A 20,594-nucleotide genomic window follows, 5' to 3' on the forward strand; every position below is an offset into this window, starting at 1 on the left:
ACCATCAGAGCTTGGTCACCACCACTCTTTTTTATTACGAGCAATTCCTCGTGTCATTCAAAGTCAGCAGAAGCCCTAACAACATTTTCTGCCCCCCCCCCCAGCCCCCAACACTGGATAAAGGATTCCATAGTGCTCTGGACTTTCCAGAACCTGAATTCAGGGGCTCATCCAGCCTGACTTTGCTAGGTGCCATAGAAGCACAGGTGAAACCACTTATCTGGTAACTATGGTTGATCTCCAGGGAGCTTGTTCGAGACTGTACAACAGTATCGTCTATGAACGTTATTTTCAGTCTGGAAACTTCCCCTACCCCACCCCTGTAGATAGTTGTTCTTTCTTGTAACTAGAGGATTACAGTTGGGGAGCATTTTCTAAGCACCTGCTGTGTCCAGGGTTCTAAACTAATCTTTATCTTAAGTACCATTAAATCCTGCAGGTTGGGCGTCAGTTCCCAAAACCAGGTAGGGCAAAAACTGGGTGCTACTGCGCCACCTGGAGGCATTATCAGAGTCTGAAAATGAGCAGTGATTCACATGAAAGGTTCTCCTCTAATCAAGTATTAACAGGAGTAATAACTGGAACCACATTGCAACTTCCCAATTGAGAATGTCTCCTTCTGATGACTGCACTAAAATGCTCTGGGTCTTAATTGGAGAGACAGCTGGCTACAAGATGTTGCGTGTCCGGATTCCCAGACCAGTACTCACCTAAAAGATGGCAGATTTTAGGCTATGCAAATTCTATCTTAAGCCTGACTTAAAAAATATCTGAGTCATATACATCATATAAATGACCTTTTCCCTCTCCTACCCATCTTGGGGTTTGAAAGTGGGGTCAAGGACAGTGAGACACCCAATGACAGCAGGACTAACGTGGCTGAGTTACTCAGGAGGAGAGCTCCCTCCCGCCCCCCGTATACTTTCTTACTAGGAATTTATTTCTTTTTTAATTTTATCATCATGGAAAATTTCAAATATACACATTAGTAATGAGAACAGTCCCACGTACCAATTTATTTGCATCTTAATTTTTTAAATGCCATAATTGTGGTATTTTTTTTTTCCTTAAAATGTCACTTCCAAAAGATGTGCTGGTATTTAAAAATTCAATTTTAGAGTGAGAGTTTGAAATATATTTGGACAATCACCTGTGAACGCAAAGAGGAAGCGGGGGCGAAGCTGCAGTCACTCTTAAGCTCCCGGGCAAACCATCCGTCTTCACTAGAGTGGCAACAAGGCAACCCGTGGTTGATGCCTTTTACATTTTATTTGAATGTCAACATTAAAAAGATAATTTCCCCTCAAAGTACACTTAGATTGAAAATGTCCTGTGAGTAAAGACTAAAATCTTCATGGCAATTGATTTATCACCTATAAAACCATGTACATTTGAAACCCTAAAAAATTTTAGGACTAACATCACATCCCCACTTAGAGCATCTTCATGGCCATCCCTACGCAGTCAGAAGGGCCCGTGAGCTGAGCTTCTCGGGGCTGGGGATACTTTACAGAGATCTTTTGAACTGGAGACAACGATGACAACAGCAGAGGCACTAATGGATGGGGCGGAATGAGATGTGAGACTTGATGCTGACTTCTACCAGCTGCATGACCTTGAGCAAAACACTTCAACTTCTCAGCCTCAGTTTCTTATTCTGTAAGCAGGTGGAGATGCTACCTACGTTAGAGCTATGGGGACCAGAAGTGACGATGCGTGTCGGGCTCTTGGGAAATGACAGCTTCTTCTCACCACTGCGGTGTGTTACATGGGCCTAGCTAAAAACAAGTCCATTCCTTAAAACAACAACAACAACAACAACCCAATTGTACTTAACCCAGGAGGCTCGGGTACTCCAACCTGTCCTCTCCACCAGGAAGGCAGAGAGAGGCCGTCCCTTCAATGTACTGTGAATATACGGAGAAGCCAGGTATCCAGCAGAGGTTTCCTGTCCAATTAAAAATGGAGACTGGGTCCTAGGATGTGTCTGCGGTTCCAGACTAGCTCCTCCTGCACAGGGGAAAGAGTCACACCGCAGAGGTTGGACTCTAGGGCCAAAACCACATTTCCTGGCACAACTGACCGCAGGGACTGTGTAAACCAGAAGTTCTGACGTAGTTAAATATACAGAAGCAGGGAGGGAACATTTTCAAAGCGGTGCTTCTTGAATGAAAATAAGCCTCATCCCTGCATGACAAGCCAAGCTGACTACAGACTGGAACCACCAATTCTGACCTGTGCTGACGCAACATGAGCTCCTGAGCCACACTGCCACCGTGTGCCAGCACAACTCACCTCCAGTCCTTGTGCAAAGAATAATGTGGCTTTTAGACAGATCAAAGTCTGTTAATGAATTATGTCTCAAAAAAAAAAAAAAAAAAAAACAAACCCAAACATTTATACACATATTCCTGTGATAATATTAAAGAGGCTTAAGGTCCTTTCAGCTCCACCATCATATTTCATCTGCACATTAATCCTGTGAAAAAGTCTCAGGGTGGGTGGTGAACAACCAAATAGCCAACGTGTGACTGACCTAACCAACCACTCTTTATCCTGCTCTTTCTATGCCACAGGTTTTCAAAGGACTAGCTTCATGTAAAAACGCAGAAAGGTTGTCCATTTAATCAGGATACAGAATTCACCAGATCCCCACCCACTGACCACTTATTAAAGTGTGTGCTTCAGGGAAGTACAGAGTCACCCACAGTCCCATCTCCCCACGCTTTGCCAATGAAGCGGCTGCTCCTTACACTCAGCCCCACACATGCAACTGATTCACTAAGCAATCTAGGGCTGGGCAGTGGGAACCGGAAGCATTCTCTGGGCAGGTCCAGTCCAGTCCAGTCCAGAATCTTGTCACCCGAGCAGGAGAGGGGAAAGCAGGTGCAGTGGCACCTTCACGCACCCGCTGGGTCAGAGTAGAGGGGCAAAGAGTGAGGCCAGCAGAACCAGTGCTGTGGATTTGAAGCAAAGATGACGGGATTTGCTTCCTCACTTTTGCCCTGTTTGAAACTTGGTGCCTGTCTTCCGCTTTCAGAGTTCCCAGCCAATAATCCTGGGACCTCTGGGAAATCCTAGTCGGCTATTTCAGGCATTCTCTCACGATGAGACCCTAAACAAAGCAGGGCACTCCGGGCTCCAGTGTACCAACACTGCTGCTTTCCAATTACATTTACTTTATTGGGAGTGTTTTAAGAGATACTATGAAAAATGGGGTGAGGAGGAGCCTGACCCTCAGCCCACCTGGAAATGCCCAAACCCTCTTGGCTATGCCTTTACTTTGTGTTCACTGTCAAGATGGGCAAGACTTCATTCTGTTCGGAATACAAAAAGAAATCTTTAACAGGGTGATTATAAGGGAAAACAAACACACACTATTTATCTTCAGATAACCAGGTAAATACCGACCACTACAGACTAACTGTGTGCTACGATCACACTTCCGGCTCTACAAACAAATGCAATACAGTAGCTTCAGTATCAAGGAGAGGATTTTGCTATTGTCAGGTCAAGTGAGTTCCCTTTAAATATTGCCAAAGTTATGCCCCATTTTTAGGCTTTGGCTTTTTTTTTTTTTTTTTAAGCTGTGGCGCCCCTTTTTCACAGGGTCTGATTATCTTTTCATTTTTAGAATACACTTTCTCACACCACCAAGATCTCTTACTCATTCTATCTACCACTGAATGAAGTCAAACGTTTCCTGAAGAAATTCCTACAATCCAGCGACTTCCTACTCTGAACTGAGAATGTCTTCCAGCCTGTTGCACAGCTGTCTTCTTGGTCTTCTTTACACTGTATTCTCAAGGGAAGTCTTCCCTTTGATGTACATCCTTGTTTTACTGGATCATATCTTCAAGTAACCTCAGAAAGGTGCAGGCAATATAAAACAATTTTGTAGGTATCTACAGTTGTCATTATTTTGCTCTTATATCTGACTGATGGCTTTGCTGGGTCAAGAATTCTACATATTTTCTCTCAGAAATCTGAAGGCATTACTCCACAATCTTCCAACAGTTACTGCTATGGGAGAAAAGCCTCCTTGCAGTTTAGCATTCTTTTGCAGGTGACTTATCTTTTCTCTCTGCTTTATCCTCAGTGTTTTGAAATTTCACAAATGGATGGCTACCTGGTGCTTGGGTCTCAGTCCCTCAGGCAATTCCCTGAGGAGCAGGGTCTGAGGCAGTGTGGATGGAGAATGGAAGGACCATGGGAACAAGCAGAAGCTTCTGCCCCAACAGTGACACGTCTCCCAAGAATGGGACTCAAACAGCCTGGGTTTTCTTTCTTTCTTTCTTTTTAAGACTTTTATGCAGGGCGCAGCGGCTGAGCACCAGTTCAATCCCCGGCCGCCGGCGAGGGTCCCACATGGCATGACAGACCTCTCCTGCCGCCCGCTGCTCTCCTCAGCAGTGTATTTCATCAGTCTGCCTGTTCTGTTCCCCGCTCTGGCTCCAGTGAATTCTCTCACCCTTCCCATGCTTCTGACTGTACCTACCCAGTGCTTGTATAAATAAAAAAATAAATCTTTAAAAAGAAAAAATTTTTTATGCAAACAAGAGCTGGGGTGTAGGCCAGAGGTGGGGGAGGGGGGAAGTGAGAGGATTCACCAGAGACAGGGTGGAGAGATCAGGCAGATCTACTGAAATACACTGCTGAGGGGAGCAGTGGGGAGACAGGAGAGCTCTGCTGCACCATGTGGGTCAGCTCCCTGGTTGGGGATGGAACTCGTGCTGCAGATAGCTTCACAGTGGTGAGACTTAGCACCTTGCACCACCAGGGAAGCCCACACCCTGGATCTTCTGTTTGTCCCAAAGAACTTGGGACAAACTTTCAGATCACCCAATCCTGTAGCCAGGATGAACAAGGGTGATGGCCTTTTCTGGTCCCCCTCCTCCCACCCAAATGACCTTGCTGTCCCCGTGGGCCATCCAGACACCAGGGCTTTCCCTAGCTTTACGCTACAATCTCTTCTCTCCAAAAGCACCCCTCCCTGGATGGCCTACCACACTGCACTTGCCGGCATGGCAAGTCTCGCATGGGTGCTTCACTAGCATCTAGAACCAAGCATGGCCTCCCTGAATCCCAAACCACTGCCATCTCCCAATCTCCTCTCACCTTAGAGGCTAAGTTTTAATGTCCATTTGGACTCCTTGTTATTACACCCCTGCCCAGTCTCTCTCCTCGTCACCTGTCAAATGTGCTAGCTAGCAGTCTTGACCACCACGATTCTGCTCAGGCCTGCAGCAGTTCTTGCTCAACTGTCCTCTCCTGCTGTCCGGCTGCCCCTGCACCCCTCTAGCCTGGATCCAGCTGAAAACTAATTCTTCCAAATTCAATCTCTGATCACACAGCCTCCCCCCGCCCCCCAGCTCAACACAATGGTTATAGCAAGTAAAGGCCATGTATCCTGGTGTAGCCATCCATCACTCCCTGTAAGCACCTGTTTCCAGGCAAAGCAAACCTTTCTTTTGTGCCATAACATGCTGAATGCCATGCATGGGCTGCCCTGCTGTGCCCACACCACTGCTGCCACAGAGCCAGCCATCAAAACCCTACGATTTTCAACGCCTAACCCAACATCCCCCCCGCCCCGACCTTTCCTGCCTCTTTAGTTCCCTGTCTCTAATCTGCCCACGCCTTCACTGACTTCTGAGTATATAAGGAAAAGGTGGTAAACTAGGGACACACAACACTATGAAACATGGGCTTGATGCTGTCCCAACTCTAATCTCCCTGCAGACCCTGTACCCTGCGGACCCCATTTTTATGTGTGTTGGGGGAGGGTGGGCTGTTAACATGTAATCCACACTGCTGTATTTAAAACATGAATGGCACTAGTGGTTGGACACAGCATCACTTTACTTTTTTGTTCAGCCCTGATACAACAAATGCACGAATGGGTGTATCCCACGGTGTCATGGGGGAGAGGGAGAAAGGGGCAAGAAGCCCTTCTTTAAAATGCACAGGATTCTTACAGGCATTTGACATGTGGGGAAACTGAGGTTCCAAATGGCACGTGGCCTGTCTTGTTTCATAGCAGGGCTGGGAAGAGAAGCCAGTCCCTCCGAGGTCTCTGGCACTCTCCTACCACGTTCTGCTCTTGTGGGAGAGAGAAGGCGCCCTGCTGAGTGCTGAGGCGGTGCAGGACTGCAGACATTTCTTTCTTCTGGCTCCCACCCACGGTGCATCGCATGGGCTGTGCCAGGACCCAGCTGACCTCAGGGAGGGAGAAGGACACTTTCTGAGCCTGAGTTTACTAGTTCATTTCATTTTACTTGAAAGTTTTTACCTTTGTGGGTTTCCTTGAAAAAACTGCCAAACAGTAGAAGAAGATAAAGAGAGGCAGAGGCTTCTGCAGAAATGCAGTCCCACTCTGGGCAAAGCAAACCAAGCTCAGTGGTTCAGAGCTTGGACACTCCCAGGGGTCCCAGCCACCAAGTATTTTGTTTCTTCCTGTCACAGCAGCTTAAACTGACAAAACACACTGGCGCTTAATGGAGGACAGGTTGAAACGTGAACTGAGTGAGCCTTCCTGTGGTCAGTTGTGGCACACGGGTGGGGACCCGGGCCCCCTGCAGCTTAGCCCAGGACAATACACCCCCTTTCAGTGCAGACAAAGGAGAGGCTGTGTGAAGCTATCCATTTCCAACAATTTATGTGCAATTCTATTTATTCACAAGCAGTGTCAACTATGGAATTAAAGTGTATTTGTTTTATCTTATTGTTTGCAAGGATCTAAAATAGTGCCATACACATTAATAGCATGGTTACTACTAAAAATAAAACCAACTGGTTTTGTTTTCAGAAGTTTCCCTAGAGCAAGAATACAAGCCACCATTGTCACTGCGGCCCTGAGAAACACAGCTGGCAATGCTCACTATACTTCCTAAAATTGAAACAATGGAAAGTTCTTAGAACTTACCTGGCAAATTCTGCCAGCTGTTTGGGATCTGAGAGGTCAATGCCAGGGATCCCTCCAGGCGGAAGCTTCTTTCCTGTCATATACTCTGAATAATCGGGCGGAGAGTTCTCGCCAATGATCTGTTCTTCAACCACTGTCTCGTGGTCGATATCTTTTTTTTCATCTGAAACACATTATAAGATCTTAACTGAGTAAAAATGTACAAGTGGGCAAATACCATGTCAAAACTATAAAAGGGCCGTCACGAGGCAGCGCCCTAAAGAGAGTTATAGTTGCTACCTCAATTTCTTAACAACCCGGTCTTTCTCTTCAATCTCCTGAAATGTGCATGAAAGCCACCAAATCTTTAATGCCCGCTGCGCCACCAGGGGAGGCCCTGCAGCGCCGGTTTGTTCCCCAGCTGCCAGCGAGGGTCCCACAAAAAACAAACAAACAAAAAACAAAAAACAAACAAACAAAAAAAAATCTTTAATGCCCAATATAATCGACCTTTATGTTGGGGTTCTTGGACACTGGAATAGTTTCACATTGGTGTCCCGTCACCCCTTTCTCAACTTCCACTCTCACTTCTCTTTAATCAGCTTTCCCATTTCCTTGCTCTCTGCCCCCAACTCCAGTTCTAGTTTTGTCCATCGTGAACCCCTCCTTACTAACCATCAGGCTCTGTGCCAGGACTCAGGTGGGCAGTGATTAGGCGGGTCTTCCCAAGGCCTGGTCTAGGTGCTCCAGGTCAAGCATCTCCCCTATCTCTTCCCCCGCTACAGATCCATCGACCTCCCTCAGCACCCCCCCCATGCAAATTTCACAATGGTGCAATTCCTCCCTCACAGGGCTGGAAGCACCTGGAGGACAGGGATGCTCAGCAGTTTTGATCTCCACATATCCCCAGAACTTTGTCCAAAGTCTGCACACAGTTGGCCCTCAATAAATGAAGAATGCAGGCCGTCTCCACTGGCACATCCTACGGCCATCTCAAACCCAACAGGTGAAAAAAATGACTTCACTCTCCGATATCCCAGACACCAAGTCCCACCGGTCATCTCTAAAAGATCTTCCTTTGTTTCACTGCCACCGACTTACTCTTATTATCTCAAATCTAAAGGACTATCCTTTCTTCCCAGTTCTGTTCTCTGCCTTAGAGATGCAATAAAGGACAAGCTGACACAGAAAAGACACCAGATATACTCTCACCCTGGCGCAAACCCCGCAGCAGAGATAGAGTTACTGCAGCTGGGAGTGCTGGGCGCTGTGCTGCCTGGCCCCACGCAGACACAGCCAGCCTTACCTTCCAGTTCTCCAACTCTCGACCCGTTGTCAACCCACCAACCTGTTTTCCTCACAGCTGAATTCACAAGGGCCTGGCAAGTCTACTCAGCAAGAGTCCCCGCCTGGCTTTTCCTCACTACCTCTCCCTAAACCCAGCCTACCCTCCACGTGAGCTGAGCTCACATTTTCTGAGGGCTGTTGATACTCTGACACTGCTTACCTTTCCTTGGAACTTCTAGATTATTTCTTGATAGTAACACTGACGAACTCTAAATCATTCTGTTTTGAAATTTCGTTGGTCTTGCCTCTGAAGTGAGTGAAGTGCCCAGAGGCCAAAAACTGTCTTGAAAGCCCCCACATATTTCAATGTTAACTGAAAATTTCAGCTCTCCATTAACGTGTTTCTCAAGGAACAGTAACCTAAGGACTTTCAGGCACGTAACCAGGCTCACTTGCATTACCTTTCTGCCAATGATAAAAGTTCCAGCCCCGTCAGCCATGAAAAGCACAGACCGTAAGTTTCAAGCTACAAATGCCACCGCCCCCCCCCCCACTCCCCAGCTTCACTTAGCAACATGGGTCCTCACAAGCAATCCCAGCCACAGCTGCAATGTTATATACAGCAGCTGACATTACGGTGAATGCTTACGTGTTGGCATTGGTTTCACGGTTGTATTGTTTATTTTTTCTCTTTAAAAGCAGGCACTGCATATATCACCATAAGAAATGTCCCGGGCCTCCCCTGGTGGCGCAGCAGTTGAGCGCTGGGCTGAGAAGCTGCCCGCAGCCTCTGCAGCGCCGGTTCGATCCCCAGCTGCTGGTGAGGGTCCCACATGGCATGACAGACCTCTCCTGCTGCACCCGCTGCTCCCCTCAGCAGTGTATTTCGGTCCATCTGCCTGCTCTGTTCCCCGCTCTGGCTCTGGTGAATTTTCTCATCCTCCCGCGCTTCTGACTGTACCCAACGCTTGTATGTACAAATAAATAAATAAATAAATAAATAAATAAATAAATAAATAAATAAATAAATAAATAAATAAATAAATCTTTAAAAAAAAAAAAAAAAAGTCCCAATAAGCAACTGCGTTTTACAGAGATAGCTGAGATGTTAAGTCTTGCTCAAGGCTGACTAGTTAGGTCAGTGACAGATGTGAACTGTGTGCCTGACTGTTAAGCTCAGCTGCCTCTTGTGTGAAACTAGAAAAAAACCCATCACATATCCATTCAGAGATGACTGAAGGGGCCGAAGAACAAACAGCTGTGTGAACAGATGTATGGATAAAAAGGACCCAAGTCACAAAGCTGGACTCCCCCCCTAGAAGACGGGGGTCTTGCTTTTTTATTTTCTTGGAGCTGTAATAGTTCCTTCACCCTCTAATCTCTCCAACCAACTACTTACTATACCACCTTTCAAGAGACAGACACAGCAGCCAGCCCCCTGCATTCTGCGGTCGATACCCAATCGACTGCAGTCTGAAAATACTGTGTACAATGAGCTGTTCTGAGACGACATTCCTACTCCATTAGTCTACTGCTATAACCCTTCTGTTTCATTAATAATTGTTGTTAATCACTTCTTGTGCCTAAACTTACAAATTTTCTCATAAATCTACATGTGGGGGAACACACACACACACACACACACACACACAGAGTTCAGCATGATCCATGGTTTTAGACAGCCATTGGAGGTCTTGGACTGTGTCTTTCGTGGCCTATTGTAACTCAACAGGCAAAGAATCTATTTTTCTTCAATGATGTCTCTTTGATTCATGAATGGCAGCAAGGTTGAGAACTCTAACTGGCAGAGCAAGGCACAGATGAGGGAGTGTCTCAAGTGTGCTGCAACAGAAACAAAGCTGAGCTCCAGCCATAAAGGACCCACGGGCCAAATCATTCCCTGTACTAGCACATGTATTACCTGGAGGGCGCTGATGCGTCTGGCGCTGTTTTAGGCACCAGGAATAACAGTCCGGGCTGATACAACAAAAAGACTGGGAGGTGTAACCCACAGAAATTGGTTTCTTAGTTCTGGAGACTTAGAAGTCCAATATCAAGGTGCCAGTCAATTCAGTTCCTGATGAAGCCCTGCTTGATCTGCAGACAGGTGCCTTCTTAGCACACTCTCACACAAAAGTAACTTCTCATCACATGCCATAATCTTCCTCTGTCTCTTCTTCTAAGGGAACTAATCTCATTCATGCGAGTTCCATCCTCATAACCTATTTCCCAAAGATCCCACCTCCAAGTCCCATCATATTGGGAACTAGGACTTCAACATGTTTTGGGGGGTAACCCAAACATTAAGTCAAATGAAGAAATATTGACAGAACCTCAGTTCTTAGTCCCAACATTCAAGCATCAAGAACCCGGAGGGCAGTCACTAAAATAGTATGTATGAAATTAGCTTGAAATAGAGGCCAACAAGGATTTACCACTTACACAGGAACCTGCAAGCACAAGCAGCGGCCCAGATCCAGGCTGTCAACCTTTCTTTCCCTCGGTTTTCATGGTTTCTTCTTTGTTCTTTTTAAAAACTTTGGTAAAAGAGGGCCTCCCCTGGTGGCACAGCGGTTGCGCGCTGGGCTGCGAAGCTACCCGCAGCCTCTGCAGCGCCGGTTCGATCCCTGGCCACCAGCCAGGGTCCCACAAGGCGCGCAGATCTCTCCTGCCTTGTCTGCTGCTCCCCTCAGCAGTGTACTTCGTCAGTCTGCCTGCTCTGCTCCCCGCTCTGGCTCTGGTGAATTCTCTCATCCTCCCACACTTCTGACTGTACCCAGTGCTTGTATAAATAAATATTTAAAAAAAAAAAAAAAACTTTGGTAAAAGACATTAACATAATACTTAAATTATTAACATAATTTTAACCATCTGTAAATGTGCAGTTTCAGTGGCATTGAGTATATCACAACATTGCGTTAACTAGCAACAAGGATCTATGCCCAAAGCTTCATTGAATTGAACAACAGGCCTCCCCAGTGGCGCAGCGGGTTGAGCACAGCGCTGTGAAGCTGTCTGCAGCTTCTGCAACGTGGGTTTAATTCCCGGCCAGCCAGGGAGATTCCCACATGGCGGGGCAGACCTCTCCTGTCTCGCTTGCTGCTCCCCTCAGCAGTGTATTTAAGTCAATCTGCCTGTTCTGCTCCCCACTCTGCTCCCTGCTCTGTCTCTGGTGAATCCTCTCACCCTCCCACCCCTCTGACCTGTACCCCAGCTCTTGTATAAAAATAAATAAATCTTAAAAAAAAAAATAAATTCAACAACTCTACACTCATTAAACAATAACCACTCCTTCTCCCCAGCCCCAGTAACCTCTACTCTGCTATTTTATGAATTTGCCCACTCCAGGGACCTTTTGTAAGTAGAATCATATAGGGGCCTGGCTTATTTCAACAAGCATGCTTGCAAGGTCCATTCATGTTGCACCACATGTCAAAACTCCATTCCTTTTCACAACTGAATAGTATTCCCACAGGGACATACCACATAGTGTTCAAGTATTCATCATCTTAGACACAGGTTGTCTCTACCTTCTGACCACTGGGGATACTGCTATGAATCATAGCATGTGAGTGTGCCATCTATCTGTATGCATGTCTTCTTGGAATACAGCCATGCTATCTGTTTAATACTGTAGGTGCCCTATTTTCCTGCCACAATGGCAGCTGATTACTGGAGCTGCAACAAAAACTGCAGAACCTACATATCTCACAGAATAACTTCACTGACCTCTATCTATAGACCATGGATTTTATCACTTAGACAACGTAGATTAAACCACAGGGCAAATTTTTCTTTTTTAATTAATTTATTTATGCATACACCCTCCTGTGCATCTGGCCTGTACCCTAGCTCTTGCATAAATTAAAAAAAATAAAAAAAGAAATAAGGAATACTTTTTGACACGAGATATGAAACAACGAGATTTACTACCAAGAGACCACATTTGTCAGAGGGTCTTTTGTTGGAGGACACCCCGTGTAGTGAGCAGAAGGGCCTTGACCCGAGTTTCTAAGGCATGTGAAAACACATGCATCTTGGAGGAAAACCTCTGAGTGACAGGACTTGGTGTTGAGAGCCTGGAAAGTGACCTGCATGGAGTTAGGCTTTTACATTTTTACAGTCTGAGAATAACAAAATGGAGAGACCCTGTGCAGTGAGCAGAAGGCCCTTCTGCTCACTATGTGGGGTGTCCTCCAACAGTCTTTTAAAAAAAAAATCATAGTTTTATTTTGGAGGAAAAAACAAGTCCAGGCAATAAAAATCAGACGGGTGAGGGGCGGCCTGGGGATGTCAAGTGTGCCATCTAAGTCTCTTGTCTGCATTTCCTGGAGGACAGTGGAGAACAATGGGGAAGAGACAATGTGCAGAAGATCCAGAGGCCTCCTTTGGTGTAACATCTAGTGGACAGACTTTCAGGAGGGGCTTGGATGTGGCAAGGATGGGGGCATAAAAAAGAAAGCCAGATTGAAGAGAAAGGGATGGAAACCGCTGGCATACACATTTAAAAAACTGCGCATTACCTACTGAAAAAATATAGGGGGGGTTGGGCCTCCCCGGTGGCGCAGCGGTTGAGCGCTGGGTTGCGAAGCTGCCCGCGGCCTCTGCGGCGCCGGTTCGATCCCCTGCTGCTCCCCGGCCACCGGAGGAGGATCCCACATGGTGCGCAGACCTCTCCTGCCACCCGCTGCTCCCCTCAGCAGTGTACTTCGGTCCTTCTGCCTGCTCTGCTCCCCACTCTGGCTCTGGTGAATTCTCTCACCCTCCCGCGCTTCTGACTGTACCCAGTGCATGTATAAACAAAACAAACAAACAAATATAATAAATAAATAAACATGCCTCTAAAAAAAAAAAAAAAGTTAAAAAAAAAAAAATATAGGGGGTGCTCAGCACCAAAACCCAGGTAACTCCAAAGCCGAGAAGACTAAGGGAGATTTTGCAAAGGAGACTAGAAAGGAATATGCCCAAAGATTGAGAAAAATAGCTTTTTTAAGATTTATTTTTATTTATTTATGCCTATAAGAACTAGGGTGTAGGCCAGAAGTATAGTGGGAGGGGGGGTGAGAAGATTCACCAGAGACAGACTGGGGAGCAGAACAGGCAGACAGGAGAGGCCTGCTGCACTCTGTCAGTCAGCTCCCTGGCCGGGAATTGAACTCACGCCGCAGTTAGCCCTGTGTCCCCAGGGAGGCCCAAAATACAGCTTTGTTTCTAGTCCTCAGAGCCCCACCAAGTAGAAGCAGGAAGACAGTCTGTCCCCAGCACAACCCAGCTATGTGCATGGGCCACACACAATTTACAACGCATGAAGCAGCTGATGAACAAGACAAAAATAAGCTTTTAATTATCACTTTTAAAAATCAAACTTTAAAAAAAAAATCAAGCTTTACTACTTGCCATTTGTTTGTAAAATATACCTGCACTTCTAAACAATGTCAGTAATAAATAGCTTGCCTAAAAATAAATCTCTTGTGAGCATGCCTAAGTTCTGAAGACCTGCTGTGGCTACTGTACTCGCTTCATAATACATAAACTTCGTATCAGCACACAGGGCAGTGAGCTGGAGGGCTCCTTTAAGATGGCACAGAGAATGAAGGAGGGTCGTTGACTATTCTACAACAAAAAGTGAGGAAATAAACTATGTAGGGAAAAAAACCCCAAGTTTCAGAGAAGTGTGCTAGAGAAGGGACGAAAGATGCCAGCGAGTTCCTAGTGCCAGGAGACATCAAAGACATTTGTCTCACACGCACAGATTACTAGACACAACCCAAAGTGACAGATCAAATAACGTCAATGATTGCTATTGCTTGCCCATTTTACCTGACTTTTTGCAAAAGAAAACATTCAGTAGTTTTTGTCAGATAAAACTTATGATGCTCTGTAAGAAAAATTAGCACTTTATTACATTTACAGACCACACGAACACACAGGTTTCCCTTTAAAAAAAAAAAAAAAGGAATTCTTTTTCTTTTTTGCACAATGTAATTTTTTAGTCTTTTTTTTTTAATTCTGGGTTGTTGTTTTTTTTTCGGTACAATTTAATTTTATTAAAGATATTTTGCTGTTGGGCCTCCCTGGCAGCCTAGGTATTAAGTCTCAGCACTATCACCAAAACGCCCTGAGTTCGATCCCTGGCCAGGGAGCTACCCACATGGCGCAGCAGACCTCTCCTGTCTCCCTGCTGCTCCCCTCAGCAATGGATTTCAGTGGATCCACCTGTTCAGCTCCCCACTCTGTCTCTGGTGAGTCCTCTCACACACACGCCCCTCCCCACACCTCTGGCCTCCATCCCACTTCTTCTATACATGCATAAATAAATCTTTAAAAAATATATTTTGCTGTTATAATACATATTTGAAGTTTACTTTAAGAAGAATTTCACTGTCTGCCATGGCATTATTATACTCATCTCATGTCACAATTACTAGTGAAGTAAATTTGCTGCGTACAGGGGACAAGGCATGTTGACAGATCCACTCTGGATCCCAAATATGTCACCACAACAATGATGCCTACAGACTGGCGACGATGATGCCTACAGGCTAGTGATGGGCCATGTGGCAAATAAATATGTAAGTAAAGCGTGTTCCCAAGGCAAAGTATCTACATCTGCCTTGCTTTAGGAACTAGTATGTTGCCCCAGAAGACAAGTAACTGAGCAAGGACTAAGTTACTTCTGTCTCCATTGTGTCAAGAACACTGGGTTAATCCAGACTACACATTTCAATGTAATGAGTTTCTACAACTCTAAGTGACAACTAGGCAAAGCGAACTCCCTGTTTGGAAAAAGCTGAGGCTAGAAGGCACTGATTCAAAGGGGTAAGAGTGGTGGCAGCCACCAGCACAGAGACCAGCCAAAGCTGTGGATTCTCAAGCCCAGTGCGCTTTGGCTAAAAGGAGGCGAGCTCCAATGACCAGACAGACCAAAGCTGAATGGCCTAAGACAGAAGGTGTAGAAAAATACGATGTAGACAAATAAACGGCGAACTATTTCAGGAAGATAACCAAATCATGCACATTTTAAAAACATTCTCTATTTGTTGCATGGAATGATTCAAAGGGTTTAAAAAGTATGTAATTAAGTCCCAGTCCTAGCCCCTCCTCACTGAGTACTCACTCCCAGTCCAATTTGAGAGGCAAAGCAGATATAGACAAATCCCGCTGGAAGATGTGACTAAGGAAGTAAAGGGGTGCACTCCCAGGTCAAAGCAGGGGCAGGGAAGTGGAGTCTCACCTGCCCCACACTCCAACCGAACAGGTTCTCTGGCTGTGTCAGCCTGGTTAACACGGACCAGAACTCCCACCCCTGCGCTGCCGGCCCGTTCCAGTGCAGACCGAGACTGCTGCCCTACACAAGACCTGTCCATTCTGTCATGCCCATCTCCACTCTGAACCCCACTTTTATTAAACAAGAGTCCTGTCTAGCTTATTATAACAAAGCTACGACAACACCTGAAATGCCAACTGTTGCATCCAGAAAATGGAGGGGTTGGAGCAAAAACACCTTCGGCCCTCCTTCACCCCAGGGTTCTAAAGACAGTTCTAAAGAGTGTTGAGAACATTTTTTTAAAAAATACTTATTTTATTTATTTATGCATGCAAGAACTGGGTACAGGCCAGAGGTGCAGGTGTGAGAGGATTCATGACACAGAGTGGGGAGAACAGGCGGATCCACTGAAATCCACTGGTGAGGGGAGCAGAGGCAAGACAGGAGGGGTCTGCTGCACCCTGTGGGTAGCTCCCTGGCCGGGGAATGAACTCGTACTGCAGAGGCTGGCAACAGCTTGACAGTGCTGAGACTTTAACCTCTGTGGCACTGGGGAGGTCCCAGAATGTTGAGAACTTTTTAAAGCTTCAGTAAGTCTGTCAAGAACATAGGGAATGTTCTTCACGCATCTTCAAGCAGCTTATACTCTGCTGCTCTGGGACTCCTCACAGCTAGAAGACACCAAGCCTGTGTGTTCCCTCACCCGGAAGTCCCCTTCACACACACAGCAGCTTCTTCTAGAGTCCAATCTTCAGGAAAGCTTGATTTCCTTAGAAGTCTTTTCTCATCTTGGAAATCAGTTAAGTACAGTGTAATTCTTTAAAAAAAAAAAAACTCGGATGGCCAGGAAGCACACCAGGGCCAACCCAAATGCTTCCCTTAACCCATGATCCCGATTTTCTACACCCACTGGCTGGCACAGCTTGCTCCTACCGGTTATGGGTTGGCTAGATTTACTCTTCATACTTTCCACCTCAGGCCGTTAACTTTGCTTTGACCATTCCAGGTGACTTTTAGTAAAAATGACACTACCTACTCCTCACTGCCACCAGCCCAACTTTCACTGAAATGGAGATTCAGTGTTAAGCAACAGGCAAAGCAGCCAGCCACTGCTCTCCCCTCCTCCCACAGTAAGAAAGGCTGCCATCACTTGAATACTGTTTCAAGTCAGTGGCGATCACATTCCTCAAGCCAAAGCCTTGAAGATACCAACCCCATGTTTTTCGTTGAGGAAATGGAACCTCAGAAATCTAAGGGCTCTATCCCAAGAAGACCAGTTAATGGAAGACCTAGGATTTGGATCTATAAAAGACCTAAAGGCACTTTCTACCTCCCAACCTTAGCGCTCCTTTTCCCCCGTCTGCAGTCAAGGGCAAGTATGGTACCTGGGCCTGGAAGTCCCACCCAGCTTCCTGTACTCACTCAGTTATCCCCCAGACACTGCAGAGCTGAGAACCACCCAAAACCTGCAAAGTCACAGTCTGGACTTTCACTCCAGAGGAAACTGACAAGCTGCCAGTTCAAAGGGAAAAAGCAGGACAATTTCAGACAATGCTACAAAGAATAAAACAGGTTTGTGAGATTTCAGTGGGGGGGGGGAGGTGCTGATGTGGAGGAAAGAGAAAGGCTTCTGAGAGCTGAGATGGAAGAGGGGGCAGTCCGTGTGAACACCTGGGGGTCAGAATGCTGGCAGCAGAGGTAACAGTAAGGGCAAAAATGAAGTTCCAGGAAGTGAGGGAAGGCTGGGAAGGTACAAGTGTAAGTGGGGAGGAGGACGCCGGAAAGGAAAGCAGAGGCTGATCACGCACGGCCTTGCCGGTGAGAGGAGTTGGGGTTTTACTGACTATAAGGGGATGTCTGCAGGCTTCGTGCTGTGAGGAAGGGGTTTGAGAGGAAAATAGGCACAGACAAAACTTCATTTTTAAGCTCAACAGCATCAAGTATGTCACACTGCTGTGCTGGAGGGATCCTTAAGCCAAGAAGAGAAGTCACCCCATGTATGTCTTAGACAATTCAGAAAGCTGTAGATCGTGTGACTGGAACCCCGGCTCGAAATCCAGACATATGTATTTAGTCCATGTTAAGAATCTATAAAAACTTACTTAATAAAGGGACCATGTATATTACTATAAATTATCGTTATTAACAAAACAAGAAGTGAACTAATTGTCAAGGGTACAGGTCAAGTAAAAATTTTTTAAATTGTCAACTTGGGAGTAGTGGTAACGACTAAGCACCTTTGGGTGTTAAGAGGCTAGAAAACGTAGAATAGGGGGTCAAGTTAAGAAAAGCAAAGACAAACACTGTGGGGTGTTTTCAAGGGTGTGACAAATACTGGAAGCTGTAATAGCGGTGCCTGTCAGTGGCACGACCCAGAGTCTGGAAAGACCAGCTTCTAGCTCAGCAAAGGCGGCCTCCTTCCTTACGCCCCCCCCCCACACTTCTCTTATTTGATGACAGGAACAAATTACACATGAAAAAAAAAAAAAAAAAAAAAGAGCCCACCACAAATAGCCACTTAAGAGTTTCAATGTTTAATTCCACCTGCGACCATTGTGGTTATTAAATATCTTCAGTAATATCTCATTTGTCTTAAAACTGCAAAGTTTTGGGGCCTCCCTGGTGGCGCAAGGGGTTAAGCACCACACTATGAAGCAATAGCAGCCTCTACAGCACGAGTTCGATGCCCAGCCAACGAGGGAGCAACCCACATGGCACAGCAGACCTCTCCTGTTTTGCCCCCTGCTCCCCTCAGTGGTGTATTTCAGTTAGCCTGTTCTGTTCCCCACTCTGTCTCTGATGAGTCCTTTGACCCCCCCCCCCCACATCTCTGGCCTGTACCCCAGCTCTTGTATGCATAAATAAATCTTTAAAAAAAAAACCAACACTGCAAAGTTTTGCTTTAAAGAAACGGTATTGCTCAATATTGTCACTTGGACATTGAAAAAGGAGAATTTCTTTGCTCTTACAAGCTGAAAATCATTTTAGAAATCCCCCTACGCCAACAAGTCATTTCATAAAGATCCCAAAGTCAGAAGTTAAGGCATGCCAAGGCCAGACACTTTGGTCAGTGTCCTCTGAAGACGAAACTGATGCTGCTACTAATATAATTCCCAGAAAGCACTGGGCGTGCTGTTATTGAAAATTAATCACAAAGTTAAGCACAATGGGCCCTATTAACCAAGAAGCTCAGGTCGAGGGAATGGTTCCTCTCCTATGCTGTGATAAAAGTCCACCACGCACACCAAGGCATGAACTCAAACCAGGGAGTCCAATCATTTCCAAGACCTCCCACATCCTAATATTCTGCTAGTAGTGATGAAATGAATCTTCAGCACTGCTCATTCTAACAAATTATTTTGTTCATAATCTCCTATGGCTTCTGAATCGCCTAGTCTTACAACAAACTAACTTTACTAAGCAGACTTTGAAAACCAAGAAAATAAACAGTCAGCCTCCCTGGTGGCTTGGGAGCTAAATCTCATGGCTATCACGGCCTGAGTTGGACCCTCAGCCAGGTAGCTGACCCACATGGCGCAGCAGACCTCTCCTGTCTCGCCCGCTGCTCCCCACTCTGTCTGATGAATCCTCTCACCCCCGCTCCTCTGGCCTGCACCCCAGCTCTTCTACAAAATAAATAAATATATATTAAAAAAAGGAAAGAAAATGAACAGAAAGGCCTTTTGTATCTACCCACCTAGGAGTCTGACTTATTAATTCATTTTCTTTCTTCCAAGTTTCTATACTTCCGCAGGTGTAGCAGCAGCCCTGGCCCTTTCCTGGCAGGGGTTTTCCTCTTCCCCCCGGGGGAGTGGGCTGTTACTGGTGAGAGCCGGAGGAGACTGCTATGACCTGGAGGGGAGAAGAGGAGGCCTGAGCTGCCCTGAGAGTCAGGATGGGCCTGAGGCCGCCTGGTCACTCTGGAAGGCTTCGCTGGCAGGGATCCATGGGACTTTTTCTGGCATGTCTACTTGGTGATCAATAGCCAGCACAAGAGGAGGAGCTGGACACCTGCAGAGGACTGGCAGAAGGTCAGGACTAGTCATTCTTAACAAACCTGAACTTTCTGAATACATAAAATTGAGGGGAAACGTAACACGTTTGTTTCAGCTTTCTTTCACTTTACTGACTCTATGATCAATGGCTTTGTGATCTTAAGAGGTTCTGCTCAATCCAGCATAACACATCTGCCAACAGAAGACATCTGCAGCCTTTTAGGAAGGTCAAACTTTCAAACTATCTCAAACCTGAAGATTTGAAAAGCCTTCTAAATGTTTGGGGGGCTGCCCTGGTGGCACAAGGGGGTAAGTCTCAGCACTATGAAGCTATCAGCAACCTCTGCAGCACGAGTTGGATCCCCAGCCAGGGAGGTGACCCACAAGGCGCAGCAGACCTCTCCCGTGTCCCTGCTGCTCCCCTCAGCAGTGTGTTTCAGTCAATCGCTGGTTCTGTTTCCCAATCTGTTTCGGGGGAATCCTCTCCCCCACCCCCTGGACACCTCTGGTCTGTAACCCAGTTCTTGTATGCATAAATAAATCTTTGAAAAAAACAACTGGGCCTCCCCGGTGGCACAGCGGTTGAGCGCTGGGTTGCGAAGCTGCCTGTAGCCTCTGCAGCGCTGGTTCGAGCCCAGGCCACGAGGTGTGGGTCCCACATGGCATGCAGACCTCTCCTGCCGCCTGCTGCTCCCCTCAGCAGTGTACTTCATCAGTCTGCCTGCTGTCTCTAGTGAATTCTCTCGCCCTCCCGTGCTTCTGACTGTACCCAGTGCTTGCATAAATAAATAAATAAATCTAAAAACAAAAAACAAACCAAAAAAAAAAACAAAAAACAAAACCAAAAAAAAAAACCCACACAACTAAATGCTCAGCTTTTATCACCAGCCTTCCTGCTCAACACAGCGGTTTAATTCAGTGGTTTAGTTTATAATTTCTATAAAATAAGATTATTGCCCCTGCGCAACAGTGATGAACATCTAGGAGAGAAATATAAAATACTGTGATCTAACTCTCCTTAACATTGATGTTTTCGGGCCTCCCTGGTGGTGCAAGGGGTTAAGCATAGCACCGTGAAGCTGACCACAGCCTCTGCAGTGTGAGTTCAATCCTGGCCGTCCAGGGAGCTACCCACATGGTG

General features: G+C 46.2%; 1 protein-coding gene across 1 annotated transcript in view; it reads right to left on the bottom strand.

The window, feature by feature from the left end:
* YY1 (YY1 transcription factor) overlaps positions 1–20,594 on the bottom strand; it is a gene marked incomplete at its 5' end in the record, with an annotated part of 28,407 nt that overhangs the window by 4,117 nt on the left and 3,696 nt on the right. Inside the window, one exon of the mRNA XM_084240668.1 lies at positions 6,926–7,088. Coding sequence (XP_084096794.1) covers positions 6,926–7,088 — 163 coding nt within the window. The remainder of the gene's footprint in view (positions 1–6,925; positions 7,089–20,594) is intronic.

This window comes from Talpa europaea, assembly GCF_964194135.1.
Source record: "Talpa europaea genome assembly, chromosome: 8".
Classification (NCBI taxonomy): Eukaryota; Metazoa; Chordata; class Mammalia; order Eulipotyphla; family Talpidae; genus Talpa; species Talpa europaea.